The 25,069-nt window shown below is 36.5% G+C and overlaps 1 protein-coding gene across 6 annotated transcripts in view; it reads left to right on the plus strand.

Annotated features, from left to right (window-relative positions):
* LOC123309797 (ankyrin-3-like) overlaps nt 1-25,069 on the plus strand; it is a 224,506-nt gene that overhangs the window by 56,114 nt on the left and 143,323 nt on the right. For all 6 annotated transcript variants that reach the window (XM_044893076.1, XM_044893068.1, XM_044893083.1 and 3 more), the window contains exons 3-12: nt 9,531-9,632; nt 12,966-13,262; nt 13,521-13,676; nt 16,184-16,510; nt 16,958-17,234; nt 17,392-17,552; nt 17,618-17,821; nt 21,606-22,052; nt 24,346-24,642; nt 24,698-24,869. In XM_044893076.1, coding sequence (XP_044749011.1) covers nt 9,531-9,632; nt 12,966-13,262; nt 13,521-13,676; nt 16,184-16,510; nt 16,958-17,234; nt 17,392-17,552; nt 17,618-17,821; nt 21,606-22,052; nt 24,346-24,642; nt 24,698-24,869 — 2,440 coding nt within the window. The remainder of the gene's footprint in view (nt 1-9,530; nt 9,633-12,965; nt 13,263-13,520; nt 13,677-16,183; nt 16,511-16,957; nt 17,235-17,391; nt 17,553-17,617; nt 17,822-21,605; nt 22,053-24,345; nt 24,643-24,697; nt 24,870-25,069) is intronic.

Consider the following 25,069-nt stretch of genomic DNA (forward strand, 5'->3'; position numbering starts at 1 on the left):
GTTAAAATGGTATATTTAATGCTTGGAAAAACTTCAATGTAAGGTTCCCATACCTCTTTATGTTAACTTAAAATGGACGTATCTTCTTATCTAGGCCAAATCGGAATACATGGTGAAAGAAAAAGTGTTTATTTTCACCCTTTATAGGGTGTTTTGGAAAACCTAAGCGAGATCCTAGCATCCTCTTTTCGATTGGTACCTTACTTTCTCATATCATATATTCTGGATATATTTCATGAAATACCCACTCCATGCATGGAGCGATATTGAAATAAAAATTGAAAAGTAAAATTTTATTGACTGATAAATATTATTATCCTGAAGAAATTGGAACTTTACGTTCCAAACAAAATTTGAAATGTACTAACATGTGAATTAACAACACTGTTTATTTTTGAAGAAATTCAATATTTTAGAATAATAAAAGTACAACACCAATACCTAAATAAAATTTATTAACCATATGTAGTTGCAAAAGTTACCTTCTGCTCGTATTCTATAAACTTTGAACTTATTAGTTCTTCTCCGACCTTGGCTTCAATTTTCAGAGAACGATTATGTTCTGTATTTCACGATTTTCATTGTCGAAATATAATAGGGGATATCATAAATCTTATAAATAGGTATCAATGCAAGTATGTATTTTGATTGACATGTGAAAATTTACAGGGTGTCCCAGGATTAATGGGAGTAAATTTGGATATAGGTTCAGACGCTCAAATAAGACGAAAAGTTCCAATGGCGGTATGCCTGCAAATGCTTCGTTGAAGAGCCACGTTGCTTCAAAGATGAAGACTTGGTTATGGATTCATTGAATTTTTTTGAAGTTTTTCAAAGAAAGGCCAATATGAACAAATGAAATTTGAGTTATTTTTCGAATAAAGAGGCACCTTAAACTAATTTTCTCACTGATATCTCATAGCTAGATACCTGGAGACTATCATAATTGAAAGTATTGCAGTGAACGGACAATTTCATTTGAAAACTTTATTGTTTCCTGAATTTTCATTGTAAAAATGATAGTATTTCCGTGAAAAATAAAATATCTTTTTGTCTTTTGCTATGTTTTTGACTCACCAAGCAAAAGCTGCTTAGGATCGACCTTTTGTAATTCCGAAAATACATATTTTGTGATGATACTGAATGAAAATTAATGGTGAAAATAAAAAAGAGTTTACCCCACTGTGGCTATGGGAAATCGTTGAAAACTCTAGGTGCATCTCTGATTGAAAAAGAACACAGCAGAATTTCATTTGTTTGTCTGTGTTTCTCTGAAAAAATTCAGTGAATTCATAATGAAGTCGTCATTTTTGAAGCAACGTAACTCTTCAACGGAATGTTTTCACGCATGACTCCAATGAAAATGTCTTATTCATTCCCATTAATCCTTGGACACCCTGTATATTTTTTAATTGAGGTACCAAATGCTTCGAGTCAATGAATATTGACGTAATTAATTCATTTTTGATTACTGAAGTGAGTAATCAAGTGAATATGTTTTTGAACATCGAAACGAGGTCAGTTTAAAGCGATTCAGAATTTCAGGAGAATGAAAAGATCAATCCGAATAAAGGTACCAATTCGAAATGGGAATTAAGGATCACGCCTAGGCTGTGTAAATAGAAATTTTTTTCAAAAACCAATTGCGATTCATTGAATTTCTATAATCAACTTGTTCTTTCAAAAAGATTTTAATTGTCTACTCTGTTTTTTATATAATAGGTATGGATGAATAAAATGCGAAATGTTTCGTGCAAAAATGCAATTGAATTCTACTTTGAACCGCTTGTGACAGGGTGATGTGACCAACCCCAATATCTCATAACCTATTTAGAGCCACACCATTCAAACTAATGAATCGATTAGATGCCAAATGTCCATTGGCACATTACCTAATTTCACGATTTCCTCATGAGTAACGCGAATTTTATAGTAGAGATGTCACGGTCATATATTCTCGTAGAGGTGGGCCCATCAAGGGTAGCGAACAGACGCTCGCTAGACGCGCCGTCGCGACGCCTGTATTGACCGATGACGCAACAAGGCGACGCCTAGATCTCTCCGCTACATCCTCATTTCAATCTCGCGCGCCTTTTCAAAGTGTAACATTCAAGCTGAAATAGGGGCAATTTGCCCAACGAAAATTATTTGGCACGGTTCTCGATTTCCTGCATTAGGGGAAATTCTCGACTAAATTGGCATCGCCCGACGGTGTTTCATTGGAAAGATCGAAGAATATCGCGTCGTTGATGACATTTCATTGCAGCTCTATGAATTTTTCATTAGACCGAGGTCGGTTTTTTCGGTATATAAAATTGATTGATGAACGTAGATAATTTGGTTGGTTCTTGGATTTACCTGTTGATAGGAAGCCGAAGCACATGTGCAGTATATACTGCAGCCTACGCAAGGAATGAATTATGAGTTCATGTTCGATTGAGAATGTCCTTATGTCTTAAATTATTTCGAATGGTATGTATGATGTCGATGTTGCACGTTATAGATGTTGTAACAAATTTTGGAATGGGAATTCGCCGATATAGTTGAAGCCAAATAGAAAATACATGATGAGAGTGGCATTTCATGCAATGCTTTGGTAAATCATGACGTTCTTCAACGCCTTAGATATACTCAACTATACGATCAATCGTCTCTACATAAGTTTCTCTCGAATGATTCCTCAGGAACATTATGAGCAGTTCGTCATTAAAACTATTTTTGAATGTTGTATAGATATTACAGTTCATAAGGTGGTCCATCTAAAGTAGTTGTAGAAGCTTAATATAATAAATTATATTCCATTTGCGCATTTCACATATTAATGTTGCAATCATTTCCGCATGACCTAAATATAGGGTGTCGATGCAGTTTGTTGGGTGTAGACGTTTCATATTGATATTCAACCATATATACAGGGTGGATGGCCTATTAAGCGTTTCTGGAAAGGACACGTACGATGAATTGGAAAGTTTACTTATAGCTAAAATAGTGGGATACCTGTTCTATCGATCTAAAATATTTGCAATTTCCTGAAATAAATCTGGAGGTGTTCATTCCATTCTCGAAATATATTTTGCCAGAATCTATCTTGTAATTTTGTGTTTTGTTGATAAGTCAGAATAAAATAAAGGAAAATTAATATATTTTAGAATTAAATATAGGTGACATTCAAATAGAAAAAAGAATATTGTTTTTTGTAAAAATTACAACGTCGCGCAAAATGGAAAATATATTAGATAGAAAGAAGGGGTCTGAGCAGCCATGTAACCTAATTTTCAGAAGAATCGTAATCCTAGTCATTTTCATTAAACGTTAAATAGAACATTCACCGTTGTTGGTATATGTTTTGCTATAAAATATGTTGTAACGGGAAACATTATTTTCAATATTCTTTCCTCCTCTATGGGAGTTCTTGAATAAACTTTTCATGAAGTAACTTCGTTATTATATGAAAATAATCTACCTCCAAATTTTGTTGAAAGTAGAAACAATTCTGGAATTTCATTTAAGTAGTTCCAAAAAGTAGGTACCTACTAACGAGCATATGAATGATGATAATATTGAAAAGATTATTTCTAAGATAATAAGAATAAATTCAGATGAATACCACCCGCCGATATGAATATCAACAAGTGTTACGATCTGAATTGAACTAGCCAATTTGCCATCGTCAAGGCCCCAAATGGAGTACGCTCCATCGAAGAAAAGCAGATGCTGACCATGCTTTCGGTCTCGTTTGACCTCATAGCATTTTTCTACGATGGAGAACGTTTGGAATTGATGGAACTTTATTCAATATTGGCAAGCGCTACTGGGTACTATACATTTACCCAGAGCGCCACCCAATATGAAACGGTGTCCGATTCAATCCCCACCAGATAGAAACCAAGACGAAGACAATAGCTATCATATGTCCCATATTTTCCCTAATTCAGTACGCCGATTCGCTTTGCGAACAACAGACGTATGACGAATTGAGAAGTCTGGGAACACGTTCAGATCACGGCAGAAATGATGTCAGCGGTACAATAATTGAAGAATGATCACGCCAAAACAGGGAGGCAATGAATACAACAATAAGAATTAATTCTTATCAGTACAATAATAAGAATAAATTCTTATTATTGTATTCATTGCCTCCCTGTTTAAGCGTGATCTTTCTTTTATTATTATTTCTAAGATTCACCTCATATTTACCAATATCTATATTGCTTACAATATCTCCGATATCTTCTTCCGAGATGTCAATGTTGCAAAATATAGCTATAACACCATGTTCAGACGCCCCTGTCTGTGATTCTGAATGAGAAATTCGACAGACCACTGAATAGGGGCTCATAAATCACATGTGATTAGTGAATGTTTGATAGACAATCAGTGAATGGTTGGTGGAAGTGATTTATAAATATCAATATGTTCGAAGGAACGCATAGATTATGATCACTCTATGCACCGCTGATGGATAAATTATTTTTTAATGCGCTGATAATGATGGCCCTTATCATCGATGAAAAACTCATATTAGTGTTATTAGGACATTGAATGTGTATGTATCTTAACATGAATTTATTTCCCTGTAGGTCGACTCTGAAGAAAAGAAGATGCAAATTTCTAATAGCGGTTTTGCAAAGTAGTGCAACCTTTTCTTATCACCAAGAGTCATACATTATGGTTTTTAATCTCATCTCAGTACAATATTTGAGATCATAATTAATAAAAATACAACACTGGAATCGGGAATAAAGCAAAGTTAGATATGGGATATCTGCCCCTTAAATCTTCATTTTTTCGTTTCAAAACATACAAATTTTGAGAAAGACTGAAAACCCGTGACGTGGAAAATACTCATAGGGAAATTGCTGCATTATGTAACACTCCACCACTGAGTCACTTCGAGTTCAATTTCGCATCGAAAATCTATGAAAAACATGAAAAAATCTTGTTTCTAATAATTCTAAAATAATTGAAGTTGTAGCCTCAATTCTCATTTTATACATTTTGTGGCTGCAGGATTCTGAAAAATCAACAACAAAAATATGTGCGCATATAACACTTGGATGCTATTTCAATTATGGGCCTCCGAAATGGAGGTTGTCGCCCTAATTATAGTAGGTTGATAGCACTTGAATTAGGTTATTCAAAACCAAAACTAGTCCTTCTTATGTCATGATTCCCTTCGAAAGTTTTGAGGTATAGCACAAGGTCTAACAAAGCTATACGCTTTTTGAATTGATGCGGTCGATATCTACTTGATGAAAATTCATAATTAAACTGAAAACTTTTAGCATTTATTTAAATACGAATTTCTAAATGAAACAGAAAACTCCAACTGTATTAAGTCAAGAAAAGTTACATTATTTCCACATAAATTGAAATTATTACAATATGGTATGATCATTTCATGGAAATTAATTAATTATATTTATTGAATCGACTAAATATACTTTTTTTTCAATTCATTAAACTTTTCTACATAGTATCATTAGCGCTAGAGAGATTCTACTTCTTCGTACAAGCAGCAGGAAGCTGGGCTCTTAAACAAAAGAGGAAACTGCGGGAGGGGAAGTAAAAGCAAGATATGAGTTATAAGTGCATAAATATCGATTCAACTGGAGTTGTCCCAACTCCCAGCGCACTTGTCCGCTTGAACACTATGACTGTACATTCTAGGGGGCGAAAACCACCTTGTAGTGGATGACGTAGTGCATAAATTACACGCTGGGGTGAATACCCCACAGCACTTCGAATTAAGGCACGTGTTTCATTGTTGATGGAAATCCAGACGATAACTGCTATAGAAAAATAGAAATGAATACGAATATTGATTGGAACGAAGGGATATTCGGATTTGTATTATATCCCGAATTCTGATGATTTGCTTCGTATGGGGCCCTTTCGAATTTTTCGTTTATTGCCTGTGACTCTTGAAAAACTGATTCAAGGGGTCAATATCACATAAGGTCATAATTATTATGCATTGAAATGTAATCCAACCTGAGCAAGTTTGAAAGATATGATTACATAATTGAAAATTATTTAATTGAATGCGGTAATAATCCATGCAACTAAACTAAGCAGCAAATTAAGTGGGAAGCCTAAGTTTGACTAGTTATAACTTCGGCATCGCTTTGGTAATGCTGGATTTTCACACCGAAATACAAAAATACTTTCCTTGTCTGTATGTGTATGCCAGTGCCGCAAGGTATTTTATGAAATTTTTTTTCGTAATAAGTATTCGTCTTTTTTTATATAACTCTAGCAAATACCGTTTAAGGATATCCTATAATTAAAATGATAAACTGCATTGATGTGCATAAGGGAATATACATTGAAAAAAAATTCAACTTGAATTTATGTAACATTTTCTAGAGTATTTTTCAGAACTACGCAGAGCTTTGAAGGTAACATGAAGTGTGGATATTGTTTTTGAGTGCGAAAATGTTTTGCCTCATCGAGCATAATAAGTGCACAAGTAAAAAAGTAAAGCAAAATCCTTTACTCATATTGAATTTCACCAAGATCCCCAGATATTAACCCAATTGGATCAAGTTTTTCTAGAAGATGGAAAGTCTGCCAGAAATTCCCGGGTGAAATATCAGAAATAAAGAAAAAATGCAATATTCACTTAACTCCAATTTAAACGCCGATGAATGGAAATCATTTCATTTGTAGCTTCTTTCGATGTGTAACGATCAAGAAAACGCTACTTTTTTTGATAAATTTCATTACAACGTATTCCTTGATGCAATTTATACCTAGTTAATCTCTGCTGTAGTTCTTTAATAGAAGCCATATTTCACGACTGAAATAAAATTTAATAAAATAGCCTTATTTTCAAAGCAACTCATAATGTATCGAGAAGATGACGAAAACATCTCTGGGTAAGGACCTAATCCACCCAAGATAAAGGAAGAACTTTGTATGGCCTTCACTGAATTTTCGGCCAAAAAATTAATATTTGACTAAGAATTGCACTTTTCATCGCTGGTGAAAAATTCAACATCGGCGAAGAAATGTCGAAGTTATAGATAGAATTTCATGAAAAAGGGATGACTCAAAAAATGGCAATATTTCTGTAGCAACGCATTGTATCCGAAAAAAAAACAAAGAAATTCCGAGCTTACAATCCATCCAGCATAAAAAAGCCCTGTAAAGCCCTTTAGCATTCCCGGATTCTTCGCCAAAAACACAATTTTTAGCTGCCTTACATTCACACCTTGTACAACAAGAAGAGATCGAAAAAAATAACCCTGTGCCAATGGCATACAGCCTAAGGATAATGCTGTGCATCTCAGGGTGAAAATCAAACATCACCAAAGTAATTTCAAATCTATAACTAGTCAAAATTAGGCCATTTTCTAACTGTCCCTCTTCGTTTGCTACTTATTTTATATTGGCATTTTGATCCCTGCAATCTGTGCAGTTTTACGAATTACCTCTAGAAATTAAAGAAGAAGAATGAGATAAGGTACGGTCCCAATTTCAGAATTCACCCGTAATGTAAAAAACACGTTGGACTACTTTTTGAGAAGTTCATCCACAGAACCTTAGTTCATTCATCTCTCAAATATGCACACACTCTTATCCCCCTTCATTATCTACCATGCCAGAGACTGTTCCCTGGGCTATAAATTATTAAGGGTTTTACGTCACTGATCATCTGATTCGGAAACAAGTCTAGTATGGCGAGGTTTATTTTGAATACGATTACCCTTATGCTAATTCATGACTTTTTCAAAGTTGTTGAAATTTGGGTGCAAAAGTTCCTACCTACTACTTAATGATTTAAGTGATCGTATATCAATCATTCTCGAATACTTTTAGGGAAGATTCAGTGTAGTGTCGATAATTTCTGTGAGGTCAACAATTTCTAGAGGTTCAGTTTCATCGTGCTAAACTAACCAAATTATTCTAACTCTGACCCTAGTAGAGTAGTCGCAGATAATTAACTCTGTAATTACTCGTTCCTTTAATCATGGCCTGCAAAGCGTTTCACAGATGAATCCCAAATTGAGTCAAACATGACCTGAAATTTCAGCAATGAGATCTGAACTTGGTTCTAGTTGCATCTATTGCATGTATCTCTTGTCGAAATGACTACTTCCAATCTTCTCGAGAACTCTGGAACCCTCAGCTTCTTTTCTTGGTTGTTTTGATAATTCAACAAGAAGTTGGGAATTTCTATGACTGATTGAGAACTGATGCATTCTTTGCTGGTACCGCTGTTAGTTGCCACAAAGTGACATAAGACTCACTTTCTTATTTGTTGTAGTTTCTTGTAACTGAAAAGTGGCTTGGCTGCCACAGACTAATCTCTCAATAAGTTCACTGCCTCAGGGAAAATTCCTGCTTGAAATATAATCTCAAATATGTGCGTAATCAAGCAATTTTTGATCTGAGATTTCTTTCCGTAGATAAAAGAATCTGACCGGTGGTGGAGCCATCATTCTAAAACGAAGTTCTATATTTTATGCAGAATAATTGGGATCAAGCGATACAAAGGGGGATTCAAAACTCGAGGCGAAAATACTAACAGATATTCTTGATAAATCGCGACAGAATTTTTTTGGAATTATGCGTTGGTTCCGAGTTATTGGACTTTTAAGTTTCTGTATGCGACTAATTTCATTTCATAAATTACAAAAAACTTATAAACAAATTACATAGTAAGTTGACTATCACCTGGCGACAGCGCATAATTTGTTTACCAATTTGAAAGTGGTTTTTATAGTTCAGTAATTTCGACAACCAATTTTTTTTACGAAGAATATGCAGATATTGTTTTTGTAACGGTTTTCGTGATGGCATGGCATTGAAAGCTTGTCGGGATACACCAGAAGATTGCTTAGTAGACTCCCACCTCAGCGGGTCTTTTCCTTCGCTTATTTATCGAAGGCTGCGATAGTTTAGAAGTACTGATGGTGGATATACCCGAAATAATTATTATGATGCTGCGAGAAAAGGGTATGTGATAGATTGTGTGCTTAGGTAATAATCCGGAAATTAGTACTAGACGCATTGCTGCATTCTAATTTGTCTCAAAGTTTTGTTTGCAACAAACTTGAATATTTACTTCTAGAAGAGTTTGCTCTTTTAGACTATGTACCAAATTTAGATTTAGGATGATATTTCTGGAAGATACAATGTCGAAAGTTTACAGAAGGGGAGAGTCAGTTAAAAAATAGTCAAGACTGAATTGTTGCATAGAGCTCGATAAAATTTCGAGATTTAATAGTAGAAGAGCTGCTCTTTCAGACTGTTCCAGACTTAGATCTACGATTACTAGTCCTGCAGATACGCGATATCGAAATTAGCTCTATGACGATTCAAGTCATCAATAATTTCAGGATTTTCACAACATTAGTCCATTATACTCTTAATGATACACTGGACATTCACTAAATCTGGATGATAGAAGAATAATAGCACTAGTTGATATAGAAATAATAAAATGCATTCTCGATACTCATGTCGATATGATGACTATGATAAACTGGTTTTCATTCACCATTAATATGTGTTTTTTTCAGTCTGATGGAAATACGTCCTTTTTGCGGGCAGCACGCAATGGCCAACTAGAAAAAGTACTAGAATATCTCAAAACTAATATCGACATCAATACAAGCAATGCAGTAAGTATAATTGATTTTAATAAAGCTTTATTCAGTGAACTGGTCCTAAAGCCACCCTTGGTGGTTGGCTTATTAGACATTTACTGAGAACGAATCATAGGATTTTTCTGAAAATTTGAGAGCTATAGTTTAAGCCTCTCATCTATCTGACTAAAACATTTTCAATGTTGCGACGTTGTCGCTTGTACGAAAACATTCTACCTACTTCGTTATTTCAAATGGGACAACCTATTTATTATAACTTTTTTCACTTCTCTATCCCTAGCTGACTATTTTTGTTTAATACAAAAATTCATGATAATTTCTGAGATATAAACGGGTTTCCACAAAATATTGCCAAAAACATGGATCCAATGAAAAAGGCATTGAAAAGACATTTCATATTTTAGGAAGCTGAAATATTGAAAATAGGTTACTGAGATCCGGAGGCTGCGTTTCCTGTAGAAAAACCTGGTTTGTGGCAGGTCTTTCCAATATTCCTGGTCCTTTCACTCGATACAAAACAGCAAAAAGTTGATTTTTTTAAATGAAACACAATTTTTTTCAGAGAAAATCAAAATTCGCATCTAATGATGTATCATGTAGTGTTTTCCAGAATCACTTTCTTATTTTATCTAACGAACACAATTACTTGTATAAATGCGAGAAATACCTTCTGTTGAGTTCTAATGATTTTAAAATCTCACGAAATCAACGTGGCAGTAAGTCCAAAGCCCGTATGCAAAAACCGAGAATTCTCTAGAGAATTTACTCTAGAATTCATGCGCCGTGAATTCTTAATCATTACATACGCACATTCGGTAGAATTCACTGTTCAGTTGCATTCAAAATAATCTCTGCCGTTTTCTTACCAAAATTTGGTAGAGAATTCTCCAGAGAATTCTCGGCTGTTACAAACGGGCTCAACGTAGCAAGAGTTGTCGTACGCTGAAAACCCTGACTTTCATAGTAATTCAACTTTATTTCCGAAACCATGTTGTTTTTGTATCGAGTGAGAAGACGAACAATTTTTGTGTAAATTAATAAAAAAAATCCCCTAAAAATAAAGTTTTTCCTTAGAGACCAGAAAACTGACTGACAGAAATCAAAAAAAATTTTGATGGCCTTCCCTACATAATAATTGGGTAGAAATGTCCACCCCTAAATTTTTTTCTCAAGGCCCGGTACTTTCACCTTCGAATAAATTCTGACTATCTTTTGAATGAGTAACTATCAAGTAATTTTCAATCTGAAGGTAACCTTATTTCGATGCTTTTAAATGAAGTTATTTGTCGGATAACAATTCTATAAAAGAACGATTTACTACTTTTGACTGATTAATGTAAGATCAGACGTCTCATTGTTGAAAACGTCATAATTTATTGTTTTTTATTTTTTATCATCAATGAAATAAAATTTTCACATCACAATAGTTTCAAAATAACATTGTGTAAAATGAAAATTTTCTTTTAATTCCAATTGGAAAGCAAATATTTCGTGCAAACCACACAAAGAATAACCATACATCAAGAATCTAAAAAAATTCAACCAATAATGACGTACTGACATTCGATTAATTTTCATATTTGACAAATAAACTCTAATTCGTGAGTTTCAACGGCAGATTTATTCAGCGAATAGGGACATCATTTTTACTTATCCCGAGAATATGATTTATCTACCACATAAATTTAGTTATCCTCTGTTGAAAGTAACGGCTTCATAATCAATCATATTATAATATTGACAAATTAATCTTTCATAGATGGATAGATAAGGTACATATCCTGTAATTTCTTGCTAGAAGTAGGTAGTAAGCAGATATAATGAAATTATAGGGGAACACCACCAAATCATTTTTGTTGCCCTTTCGCTCCCATGGAATGTCTGCTTGATTTCTGAGAAATAAATCTAAAATTGCTATTTATGTGCCATCATTAGGGTTCTTACTAAGCAGGAGATAGGTACTAAAAAAAAATTTATATGAAAGACCCACATTATTTTTTGACAAGAATTCTGTATATTCATGTTGTCTTCGTCTATGGTAGAATGAATATTTGATATCAAAATGAATAAAATAACTGACCTGCCTATTTGTTGAACCATAAAGTAGAAAACAAAGATTTATTACTGAATTTGGATTTTGAATGTTCTCAGAGTAATTTTGCTGAACAAAGCTCGATTGAAATGTAAAAGTACCATTGTATTTATATTTTCGAATTGAGAATGGATTGCCTATTCAGCAAATATGAGAAAAGTTTTCCCTAAATTGTGCAAGAAAAATTTTTGAGGGGAAAAGTTAAAAAAAATTATTTCGTCATTGTTTGTTGACCATTCAATTTCGAAAACCACGCGAATTCGCACCATTTTTTTTTCAACAATTTTCATTCCTATGCTCGATTAGTATTCTACTACCATATTCGGAGTGTCCGTAAAAAATACTAATGGTTCACTTTTCAAATTCGTTGCACGAATAAATTTCACAAGTTTACCTGCTGAAACACAAAATTCGAATTGAAACATTTTCATAGCTGAAAAGACCGACCACTAAAACACTTTTTACTATCTATTTGGGTAAAACTGAAACTTGTTTCACCTCAAGGGGTTCCAAGGCTTCAACGAAACCTTTTCATTGAATTAAATTTCGAGAAAGCAATCCCATTATGTGATTTTCCAGTATTTTGCATCCGTAATAACTTGTTTAGATGTATTCGTTTGTTAGAATATACCAGAGAAGCTCTAATACGGATATCCGACGTTTTACATGTGTTGCAGGAACACAATGAGGCTAATTTGTACGATTTTGTCTCGAATACGTAGCCTTGTTGCAGCTGAATGGAAACTGGAGTCTATAGTTTCATTTAGCATTACAATTATAAAAGACCTCCGGGCTTTCCGCACAAAAGCTTTTGTAACTTTTCCTGCATCAGCCTGAATTTCTATTCCTAGATTCATCTGCCGTATCTAGGTGCATATCAGTTGTTTACTGCGGAATTTCAGATTTGTTATATTCAGGTTTCTCTTTTAAAATCATTTTGTACTTCTTTTTGAGTAGAGCACTGGTCTGGCGTTCAGGCTGAGAACGGGTGGTTGTTGTCAGAATGATAGTCTCATTATTTGTTAGTCAAAAGTGAAAATTTCGATTATTTTGGAGACAGAGAACTTTGGTTTTAGATAAATAGTTGTTGGTGGTTCGTATCCGAGAACGTATAAGAATTTTAATAACTGAACTCTAAGCTGATTTGATTCGATGAATTATCAAAATTAAAATATGAATCCCTTCTACTGCTCTTACTCGATCTTCTTAAGCAGCTGTGATTTATGGAATCTCAACGTAACATTGCTTCATTTCAGAATGGGCTGAATGCACTCCACCTGGCATCTAAAGACGGACATGTGGAAATTGTTGAGGAGCTCCTCAAACGAGGTGCTATAGTTGATGCAGCAACGAAGAAAGGAAACACAGCCCTTCACATAGCCTCCCTTGCCGGACAAGAAGAAGTTGTTAAGCTTTTAGTTCAACATGGAGCATCCGTCAACGTACAAAGCCAGAATGGCTTCACTCCGTTGTACATGGCAGCGCAAGAAAATCATGACAACGTTGTCAAATTCCTCCTGGCCAACGGTGCTAATCAGAGTCTTTCCACAGAGGTGAGTAGGGATGAAGATAATCTTTCAGCCCAGTGATAATATTTGGAAATAGATCCAATAACAACCAAACTCAGTGAATGTAGGTTTACACGATTATATTCGTTTTCTGTTTAAACAATTGTATTCGAAATATTCGGTTTGAATAAATGACTATTTGCCAGAACGAAAAAACTACCTGATGATCCTTTAGATCTAAGTCAATTTAATAATACCGGGATAATCGGATAATCTCGATTTAAATCTGACTTTCATTTTCAGGATGGCTTCACACCGCTGGCCGTGGCAATGCAACAGGGTCACGATAAGGTAGTAACGGTTTTGTTGGAAAACGACACCAGGGGAAAAGTAAGGCTTCCAGCATTACATATCGCTGCTAAGAAAGATGACGTTAGAGCAGCTAAGCTTCTTTTGGAGGTAAGTTCAACATCGATTTGACTGAATGTTATACGCTTTGAGAGATTCATTTTGAAGGAAATCTTTATAGTTTCATAGTCAGGTAAAATACAAGCATCTTCTATTAAATTTTTCTGTAATTCACTTTAACTGCTGTAATGTTTGAAACCATTTTTTCTTACACTGCATCCCATTTTGAGTGAGACAGCCAGGTTCCTCGCTTGTTATTTAAGATAGAGCCTTGCGGTTTTCACGTTCCTGTCCTACTTTTTTGTGAAACTCAAGTTGGCCCAATTAGATTTCGCATAAATGTTTCCGCTTATAAGATACAGGGCGATCTTGGAAATTGATACCTTTCGGATCCCTCCTTTATCTCCGAAGTTATGAGAAATAATGCTGAGCTGAAAACTACGTCTGATACAAAATTCTGCGTAGAATCCAGTGGCTTACTCAATTTTTGTTTTAGGGGTATGGTTTTGAAGATACGACTTGGAGGTTGATGTAATTGCAAGGAAACTATTCTGAGTATTCTGAGAGAAAAAAAAACTGCGTCATATTGGTTTGACGAATTGCGTAACTGAGATTTTTTTCGAGGGTTGGAAGCTCAATGTAGTTTTGTCTTCGCCAGCTTGAAAATTATGACGGTTTTATAGTTTGGGGTGGAGGGCAACTGAGAATTCTGAAATGGACTGTGCCATTCTGGCGCCTATGAGTTTCACGACCATAATAATGGGATATATATTTCGGTATAACGGTCTGTCGTCTTCGAATGATGTTGATCATCTCCAATCACACCAATATTCTGAGTTACTTGAATATTTCTGACTTTATTGTGCCGGTTACCTTCAATCATGTTCTGAATAAAATCAATACTTTTACTGTGACTTCAAACTTGGGCTTGTGAGCACGTAAACTGCCATTTAATAAAAGTCAACCGCGTTTGAATTAATTGCACCACCACTTAAAGACGAGGCTTTTTAAGCCACGTTCATAGTCTCTAGATGTTGTGGCGAATTGAGTAATCTGGATCAGATTATATATTATAATGGGTAGGAAAAGGAACGAAAGATTGGCGGAAGCTATACCTTCCCCTCATATCTCATCTTCTTGAGTAATCTTGAGGAAAGTGATTTTTTCAGACGGAGAGTGATAACTGAGCTCTTCCCCTTTTATAGAACCAAGATTTTCAATTATCACCTTATCTGCCGTTAGTCGCAAAAGCTTTTTGCTCAATAGTTTTGTCCTCCTCCAATCCTGCAGAAAATTTTGCTGACTATGCCAAGTTTGTGTAGATATAATGTGGGTTTCCAGTGTCCTGTGAAGACACCTCTGCTAGATCAGGTCCAAAAATTGCTCTATATGAACAGAGGGTTCCATTCATCTTCCACCAAGGAATTTGAATAGCTGAATAGCGTACCCATAAGCGTTCACCTTTTTTCTGTCCAGGACATCCGATATCTCGCGTATCCAAATGAGTTTAATTCTGTTTAACCCTCCTGATTGATAAAGGTTAGATCTATATTAAAATACTTGTACCGACTTGCATCTTGATCATTCGTCCAGCTCCTGACAAGAAGGAGATTGGCGTGAAGGTTAGTTTTTTCTGAAATACTGTTCCTGACCTGCCAGTCTGCCACCAGCCAGCATCCTGCTACCGTAGTCTTCGGCACCAAAGCTGCGTTTGATTCTGGAACCGCCTTCAGTGCCGGAGACGCATGCAAACCAGCAAGGTTCCTGAAGATAGAGGAATTTGTACCTGAGTCATTCATCTCTGCTGGGAAGCAGCATGCTAAAGGTTATGTTCGGGCTGGTTCTTGTTACCACCAAATGGGTTCTTATGCCCAGCTCTCCTTCACCTGGGTTTGATGACGCTTTATTGTACAGAACTATCAGGCAACGATACTTCAAGTGATGATCGATATGATCACCATGATCCTTAGTTTTTCCACGAATTCTTTGACAATCCCAAAGGGTCGTTGTGGAGTTCCAGTTGAACCCTCTATTCAGGGATATTTGCTTCAACTACAAGTGCGTTCGATTCACCGTGGAGAGTAGGAGGGGTCATTTGCAATTTCCTCATCCATCGATGAAGATGGACAGAAGTAGGGGATACACACCTCCTTGTTGGCAAAGTCTACTTCAAATCCAAGAGTCTCACCGCAAAGCGTGTTAGTGGTACATCTTGAGCTCAGTAGAATGCCGACCCATTCCGCTATTAGGATATGGTTATGGTATGAGGAAGATCTCGAGCTTTACTAGCCTTCAGCAGGGGCAACATTCAGAGTACCCCTATGTCTAATAAGGCAGCTATTGAGGTCTTCCTGGAGAAGAAGGAATCAGAGATTTTGTCTTCAAGGTTGTTTAGGGTGAGATCATTTGCCTTTTGTATGCATACTGGTAAGCGTTCAGGGGATGTTTTCGCAAGATCTCCTGTCTGATAGTCCCAACTCGTACCTTTTCAAGTTAAATGATTCTTCCCTTAAAGATATTTCATTTTTTTTATTGAACCAAATCTATATTTTTTTCAGAACGATCACAACCCTGACGTTACCTCCAAGTCGGGATTCACTCCACTTCATATAGCATCACATTACGGTAATCAACCGATTGCCAACCTTCTCATCCAGAAGGGAGCTGACGTCAATTATTCTGCCAAGCATAACATCACTCCTCTACACGTCGCAGCAAAATGGGGCAAGAGCAATATGGTATCTGTCCTGCTGGAGCAGGGGGCACATATCGAGGCCAAGACCAGGGATGGCCTGACGCCACTGCATTGTGCTGCGAGAAGTGGCCACGAGCAGGTTGTCGATATGCTTCTGGAAAAAAGTGCACCAATCAGTTCTAAAACGAAGGTCAGTTGAAATATTAAAGGGGATGTTGAAACTTTTTGATAGTGAAATGTTGAAAAAAAAATGACTTTTCAATCTGTGTATGTTCGTGATTGTGCTTTTACATTCACAAAACAGAAAATATCTGGAAAATTTGAGATCAATAAGGCTTAATTAAGAGATAATCCCAAGCAGATGCTTCAATTTGCGGAGTGATAAGAATGAGATATTCCATAATTCCTCTAGTGAATTTAATTGTTTTCTATCAAAAATGAATACACGAAAAACGATAGGGTTTCAAAGAACTCTTCGAAATGTTTTACATATAGTAATATATTATTATTATACCTATTTCTTCATATCGAAACGTGAATGCTCTTTCTCTGTGACATCGTAGAATATAAACTTATTTATGAAATAACAAAAAAATTTGAAGCAGCTGTAAAAACACCATCTTTCTGAAAATTTCAGAACGGCCTAGCTCCCTTGCACATGGCAGCCCAGGGAGATCATGTAGACGCCGCAAGAATTCTTCTGTATCACCGCGCTCCAGTGGACGAAGTCACAGTAGATTATCTAACTGCCCTCCACGTCGCCGCCCACTGTGGACACGTGAGGGTTGCAAAACTATTGCTCGATCGACAGGCAGATGCCAACGCTCGAGCTTTGAATGGTTTCACCCCTCTACACATAGCCTGTAAGAAAAATAGGATAAAAGTCGTGGAATTGCTACTGAAGCACGGAGCCTGTAAGTACATTTCGATCTTGATACATTTATCGAAAAGACATATTTGCGAATATCTCAAGATACAGCGCCAGCTGTAGCTGGGATGAGTCCTAGATGCAATTGAATCTCTTGTAAATATCTCTGTTATTGCGTTTTGTACAATCATACATCGTTTCAGGTATCGGTGCTACAACTGAAAGTGGTTTAACCCCTCTACACGTAGCAAGTTTTATGGGATGCATGAATATTGTTATTTACCTACTTCAACATGACGCTAGTCCAGACATTCCAACTGTGCGTGGTGAAACTCCCTTACATCTTGCTGCACGAGCAAACCAGGTGAGGAATTCGTGATACGCTGAGCAATATCGAATATTTATTTCATGTTTTACGCCTTTTTCCAGACTGATATCATCAGGATACTACTGCGAAATGGGGCACAGGTCGACGCACGTGCCAGGGAACAACAGACTCCTCTCCATGTAGCTTCTCGTCTCGGAAACGTTGATATTGTCATGCTGCTATTGCAACATGGCGCTAAGATTGATAATACAACCAAAGACATGTACACATCTCTGCATATTGCAGCCAAAGAGGGGCAAGACGAGGTATGTTTCTCGAATCAATTCCATTTATGATTTTGAGTTTGTTCAGTATTTTTCTTTCCTCAGTGTCAAAGGAAAATTTTTTTAAAGGCAACCCCTGAGAGGGACTGCACTCTCGGACGTGTTCGTCCCAATCTGGTGTTTGGACAATGAGAAACTTCTCACACATTCTTGGGGTAGTTCTTCATCCTACCCTCATAGCGTCCCTTAATGAAAGATATGATATGCAAGTGGCTCTCATAAATAATGGGATCTGTGATGCATTCTGCACAACAGTCCCTCAGCCTGATGTCTGCAGGACGGATTTATCTTTTATTCTGTTATATAGTTAGTTCTCATCATTTCTAAACATCCTATAATTCGTATCACCATGCAGCCCTGAGTATATAATAATAATATAGAATAATAGAATTCGTTAATGAAATCTTTGTATTTTTCGTTTTCTGTTTTTTCTGTTTCTTTCATTGCCACATTATTTTCGACAGAGAGAGAAATTTTGAAGAAAAAAATCATTGTGCTCTCTGTCTAGCAGAGCCATATCTGTCCTTTCTGCGTGTATCTATCGAGTTGTTGGAAAATTATGCGAGCCTCATCATTTTCAACAACTGCATCAATCTCTAGTTGTAGATAGGGCTAAAAAGGTTCCTTCTCGAATCCTCTCGAATCGAAGCACTGAATTCGGTGTGCTGAATTGTGTCTCTTTATATACCTTTATCTTGATGCAACATAGATTCTACAAGCAGACAGGATGTGCACAACAGTTATCTGCTAAACATGACAAGCGCTTCAAGTTTCTGTGATTTACTTCCATTATTTTCTTCTCATATAATCTAGTTTTTATCACTTAACCTTGAAAAGACATAACAAATCCCTACGTTCCGGAATTTAGCTCATTCAAGTTTTTTCGACAAACCATGGTCTTTCTCACAAATATTATTTCAAAATAGTATCTTCAGTTGTATACTTATCTCTTTGAGCTGATGGCGTTATAGGCGTTCCTAAAACCTCATGATATGAGAGATATTCTGAGCTTCTCCAAGGCTCTCTGTCCAATCCTAAACTAGAAGGCTCTTTGATTCTTGATTTTATGGTGAACTTTCATACTCAGGAGTGGGTCTTCACTTCTCATTATCTTATTGCCACTGTTGTTGACGGTGTTGATATTCAAAACTTTACAAACCCTTACCTCCTTGCATTCGAAGAAGGTATACTGAATCGAAGAGCTAGGATGCAAGCTACGATCATGTTCATCACTTTTTGTGGATATGTCGAACTCGAGAATTTTATTCTCCGTGAAGTTAACTACCCCGAACTATTAGGTGACCACTGGGATGGCCAAGTTTTTCGTTACAGTCACTTTATTTTCATCAGATTCTTGTGGTACTCACAGGGGAACTGTGCCTGAGATGGCATACTGTTTGAAATTGGATTATTTCTATCGATATGAGTATCTTGAAAAAGTTAGCACGAGACGAAACGATAGTGCAAAGCATGGTCCATGCAATGGTTTGTGCAAAATGAATTTTATTATAATAATTTAGCAAGGTGACATGAAAATTAAACAGGCTCTCTCTGTGCCGTCTCATTTGCATCATTATGGATGGGATGGCAAAGAAACACGTTGTATGTGTAAGCCCAAGATGCTTACAGTAGTTATATTCGGCAGAAACCTGATTTTCTACCTTGATTATATGTTTTTTCAAGAACTAACAACTCACGTTCCAATTATATTTTTTTATTATTCTTGTCAAAAACAACAACTGTCAACTCTAATGTTTTTCATAAATATCATGATCATATTCAAACAATTTCAACAATCAAAATTAAATAATAATCAGCAACAGTATGCCATCTCATAAGCTATGTCGTCTCAGACACACTTCCTCTATATCTTTGAGTTTTTTTATAGCTGGCTGTTAAGGTATTACCGATTTTGGTTTTTTCTTGGGTATCTCTTGGTCTCATTCTAAGGAGTTTGTAGGTTTTCTCATTATCTAGGTGCGAATGATACTGATCCCTCCTAGTTCGATGTCTTCATATATTTCTATAGGTCTTGCTTTGATGTTGGCTGGCTAGAGGTTTGTCCACCAAGTTTTGGTCAAACACCGGGAACTTGCATTTTCGGTGTCTACAGTTGTAGACCGCTGACCGAACTCAGTGCCAGTCTGGGAAAGTCGGCGACAGCATTTCAGGCAGAAATCTTCGCCAGCCATTTGCTTAACATTAGTTGGGCGGGTAGGTCGATAAAAATCCTAACGGATAGTCAAGCTGCGATTAAATCTCTCGCAGCAGACAAATGCAACTCGGCACAAGTATTTGAATGCAGATCTAAACTCTCCAAATTGGGAAGTTTGAACAGACTGCAACTGATTTGGGTATCTGGACACTCTGGCTTCAGAGGCAACGAAGTATCGGATGCGAAGGCGTAACATCAACGCTTATTGGCCCGGAGCCTAGTATAGGAATTTCCAATTCCTTGATCAGAGACCGGAACAACAGCTGGATAAGGCAAAAGGTCCTGGAGTAAAGGCGCAACCTCCCTGGACTGGGCTATTTCAGTGCCTCCCAGCCCATACACCAGTCGTTGGCTAGGATATTCTAGAACAAATCTGAGATCTATAATGGCAGCTTTCACAGGTCATTGTAGACTCAAAGCCCATCTTAAAAAGCTCAGCATCGTCAATTACCCGCTCTGCAGACTCTGCTCAGAGGAGGACGAAAGGATTGAACATATCCTTTGTGACTGCCCGGCGGCAGACAGGGTCAGACTTGGAGTATATGGTTCTCTGAAGATGTCCTAGAGGAACTCAAGAATCACTCCCCCTCCGACATCATCTCTTTTTTGGGCAGGATGGTACTGGAGGGAGAGATCTAGTTCTACGAGCTTGCCTGTGTGCTACAATAGACCGCTTGGTCGCAGTGGCAGGTTTGGTTTATCCGTCCAACACACCCAGCAATCAGTAATCAGTCCATGTTCGGTAGTTTCCTTCTCAGATTCACAGGACCTGCCAAATTCAATCTGCTGATTTGGCCACTAGATGCCCCGTCAGCGGACTTGCAATACACCGAAGCTCTATCCACGACATCTGTATCAGCTTCTTTGTGTAACAAGGCGAAAATTCTTCGAATTCAACCCTTGTATGAGTCCTGAAAATCTGTCATAATGTGAACTTTTTCAAGAAAACAGAAGAGTTCAGATCCAACGGTTTCAACATTCGATGAATTTTCCACAAGTTCATTAACCTTTTCATTTTCCTAGATGACACAGTACCCAGGCACCCATGAGAGAGTCACTAACTTTATAGCCAGTTTCTTTATCATGTTATGGCCAAAGATTATGGACTATAATCTTTGGTTATGGCATTTCGACAGTAAGATTCCACAGTTTTTAGTGTTGCTCGGCTGTTTGCTGCTATATTGATGATCTTTGAGGTTTTCTGTTTCCTCTATAATTCTTGATCTGTCCGTATACCGATATGGAAGATTTTTCTCTGGTTGATTCACGTAGTACACAACACTTTCTTTTTATCATACCAATACCACAACAATAAAGCATTAATTTGCACGAAAATCCACATATCCTGACAGTTTGATGTATCATTCGACCATATAATTATTTTGTGGTTAACAATTATCCTAACCGAGCACCTACCCTTATCGTTTCGAGAAATGATCATTCGATTATGAGGCGATCTCTACTTCTGCTCATCAAAACATTTTCAACCTATGTGACGATTCTGGAATACACAACTGGTGTTAGGCAACTCATTCCACCTTATCTCTCCAGGTTGTTGCAGTTCTGATCGAAAACGGAGCTTCCCTGAATTCCACGACGAAGAAAGGATTCACACCCCTTCATCTCGCCGCCAAGTATGGACATCTGAAAGTAGCCAAGCTATTGGTACAAAAAGAAGCACCCGTCGATGCTCAAGGGAAAAACGGCGTCACTCCACTACACGTAGCTTCTCATTACGATCACCAGAACGTTGCCTTATTGCTTTTGGAAAAGGGGGCATCGCCGCATGCTGATGCCAAGAATGGACACACGCCACTTCACATCGCGGCTCGTAAGAACCAGATGGACATCGCGCACACTTTGTTGGAGTATGGAGCGAAACCAGATGTTGAGAGTAAAGCTGGGTTCACACCTTTACACTTGAGTTCACAAGAAGGTCACGTTGAAATATCTTCCCTCCTGTTGGAACACCGAGCAACACCAGATTATCAGTCTAAGGTGGGTACACGGTTCCATTTATTGAGTCTGGACGGTTTCAGATTATGAATTAAAGAATAGAAGATGAAGAAAATGAGCTTACACCCATGAAAAATTCATTTAATTTCATTATATCCAGCCAAGTGTCTGTGAACTTGCATTGAATACAAATATACTTGGATATGTAAAATGAACATAAAATTTGGAATTATAAAGAAATATACAGCTATTAAAACACATCATATTCAAACATCCCCACAGAAAGTAGATTAAAAATTAATGAACATATAAGCAGCTTGACTCTTCTGTTCTGATTTCACAGCGAAAATTTCAGAGCATTATGAAAAACCAAACAAGGAATACCTTATCATTTGAAGATTAAATATTATTTCCATCCATATTCAGTACATAAATCTTGTCTTAGTTGTAACGATTATAAGCTTGCAATGCGGAATTGCTATCTCAATTCGAAATCTATATAATTTCAAACGAACTATTATCAAGCGAGTTTCCCAAGTCACCACATTACAGAGTAGCTATATAGCAGAAATATATCCAGTGTTCCTAGTTCTGTAACCTTAATATAGCATTCAGAGCACAAATATAGAGCAGTTATATAGCAGCTATGTTCCTATGTCCGCCTCAAACAAGGAACACATCTTCTTTCTGACAAGAGCATGAATAGTTCAAATATGGATCAGGCAAATATTTGTTCCAAATGATATTTATAGTATGGAGATTAATATGAACATCTGCTATAATATTGAGCTCGAATTTTGTGTTTTCATTTGGTGCGTTTTTAGCAATCATTGTTGGAAAGGAAACTCCAAAACATCAGTTCGGTGTGGTATGTAAACGAATGCTCTCATGATCAAAAACCACCTTTCCATAAATTTCATATTACAAATTTGATGACTAAAGATTAGTGCCCGAAGGAATAGCACTAGAAAAAAAAAATTACATTATATTTGGTTTCAAATTGTTTACCAAGAAAAATTGGAACAGATCTTTGCACTTTCATGCGTTCAATAAAAACATTAATAAACGGTTATTGGCACAGGTAATGAAGTTTTCAGAAAAATTGATCCTATGTTATGTGGGAATAAAAGTAGAATACTATATGCATTTTTGTGAAATCAATCTACAAATTACATTCAGCATGTCATTGTGAAGAAATTATCTATCTATTCTGCACCAAGCAGCTCTCCATATATGCAAATATAAGGTTGATATGCTGGATATATAATAGAATCAAAGCCTATTATGTCTCACAGGACTGTTTTGAAAACACAAATTATGGTTTATTGACCCACAGTTCGACTTTCATGTCACACATAAATAACTAATTAAACGTTTAATATCTGCACCCCACTTTCCGTAATCCGCTATTCAGCTGAAAAAATGCCCATATAATTGAACAAAGTAAAAGATATAAATACAAATAAACCTATAAAAATATCGGAGCAGTTCTGACAATCGTCCATATGCGTTCACGTCTTGCAGCACCCTCGACGGAAATTAATTTAATTTTAATGGTGTCATACTGTCTCCATGATCTCAAACTGATATATGGCTAATATAGGAAAAAATTTCAAATATGTTACGCGGATATCACGGAGCGGGAACATGACATTTATAAAATGTGGATATAATTAGCATACATCACAAATATCGTCTCAGAAACGTTACAGAAAAATAAAACATAACTAAGTTTCCTATTAGAGCTCCCGAGAAAACATAATATATATGTTATCAGTCACCTGGGTAGTTTCAAAGTTTTCAGAACCACAATTAACAAAAACCTTGCAGAGGTATACAAGACCTGTATGTATGTTAGTCCAAAATCACTATTGATTGATTGATTCTTTTATGGTACGGTTTCTTTATGACACAATTATGACTCAAGTCATTGTCTTTGCGCCCTGAAAATTTTATTCACTTCAGAGCACTGAAATTAAAAATCAATGAATGAAGGAGTCACATGGCACGAGTTTCAATACTCACATTTCTATTTTCTTAAGAAGAATAGAAAATTACTATGCGATCCACAACTCTTCGCCATGCAATAATTTTCGAACGACATTATGAGATTTTGACCAAAAAGATAAAAAAAATTTTGATAATCAGCAACTACAAGGAGCAAGATAAACAACAAGTGGTAGGAGAATAAAAATGACCATCTGAAATATTACAAAATTTCATGTTTCTGATAATGGCTGTCAATGCCGCTTCGTTTCCCATCTTTCTCCATAGTTTCTGCCAAAAATCTCCACGTCTATTCAAATCAAGTTTTTTAATATTCACATTGTTACAGAATGGTCTTACACCAATGCACTTATGCGCACAAGAGAACAAAGTTGCAGTTGCTGAAATACTTCATAAGAACGGTGCCGACATAGACACCCAAACCAAAGGGGGTTACACCCCCTTGCATATAGCTAGTCATTACGGGCAAGCTGATATGGTGAAATTCCTGTTATCCAAGGGAGCAAATGTAAAAGCCACAACCTCCCTCGGATACACACCCCTTCATCAAGCAGCTCAGCAAGGCCACACAAATATCGTTAATCTCCTGTTAGAAAATTCTGCACAACCAAATGCAGTAACAAATGTGAGTTCCAGTACATTTTTCCACATAATATTTTGAAATCAAATATTTATTTCAGAACGGTCAGACTCCCCTGCATATAGCCCAGAAATTGGGTTATATCACTGTGATCGATACATTGAAAAAAGTCACGGAATCTGCTCAGACGCCAGTACTTTCAGAAGAAAAGTATAGGGTTGTTGCACCAGAACTAATGCACGAGACTTTCCTGTCGGATTCCGAAGAAGAAGGTAAGCAAGGGGGAAAATTTCCATTAATATATCACTGCTTTCTCTGTTCTCATGGTAGCATGATCATCTTTACATTCCATTCATTTTTGGGCAAAAATATTGATTTTGTGTTTATGTTGCTTTTACAGTATTGAATGTAATATCAAATTAAATAAAGATGGTTTGCACAGTTTCATAACACATGTCTGATGACCCTAGTA

This window comes from Coccinella septempunctata, chromosome 1 (assembly GCF_907165205.1).
Source record: "Coccinella septempunctata chromosome 1, icCocSept1.1, whole genome shotgun sequence".
NCBI lineage: Eukaryota > Metazoa > Arthropoda > Insecta > Coleoptera > Coccinellidae > Coccinella > Coccinella septempunctata.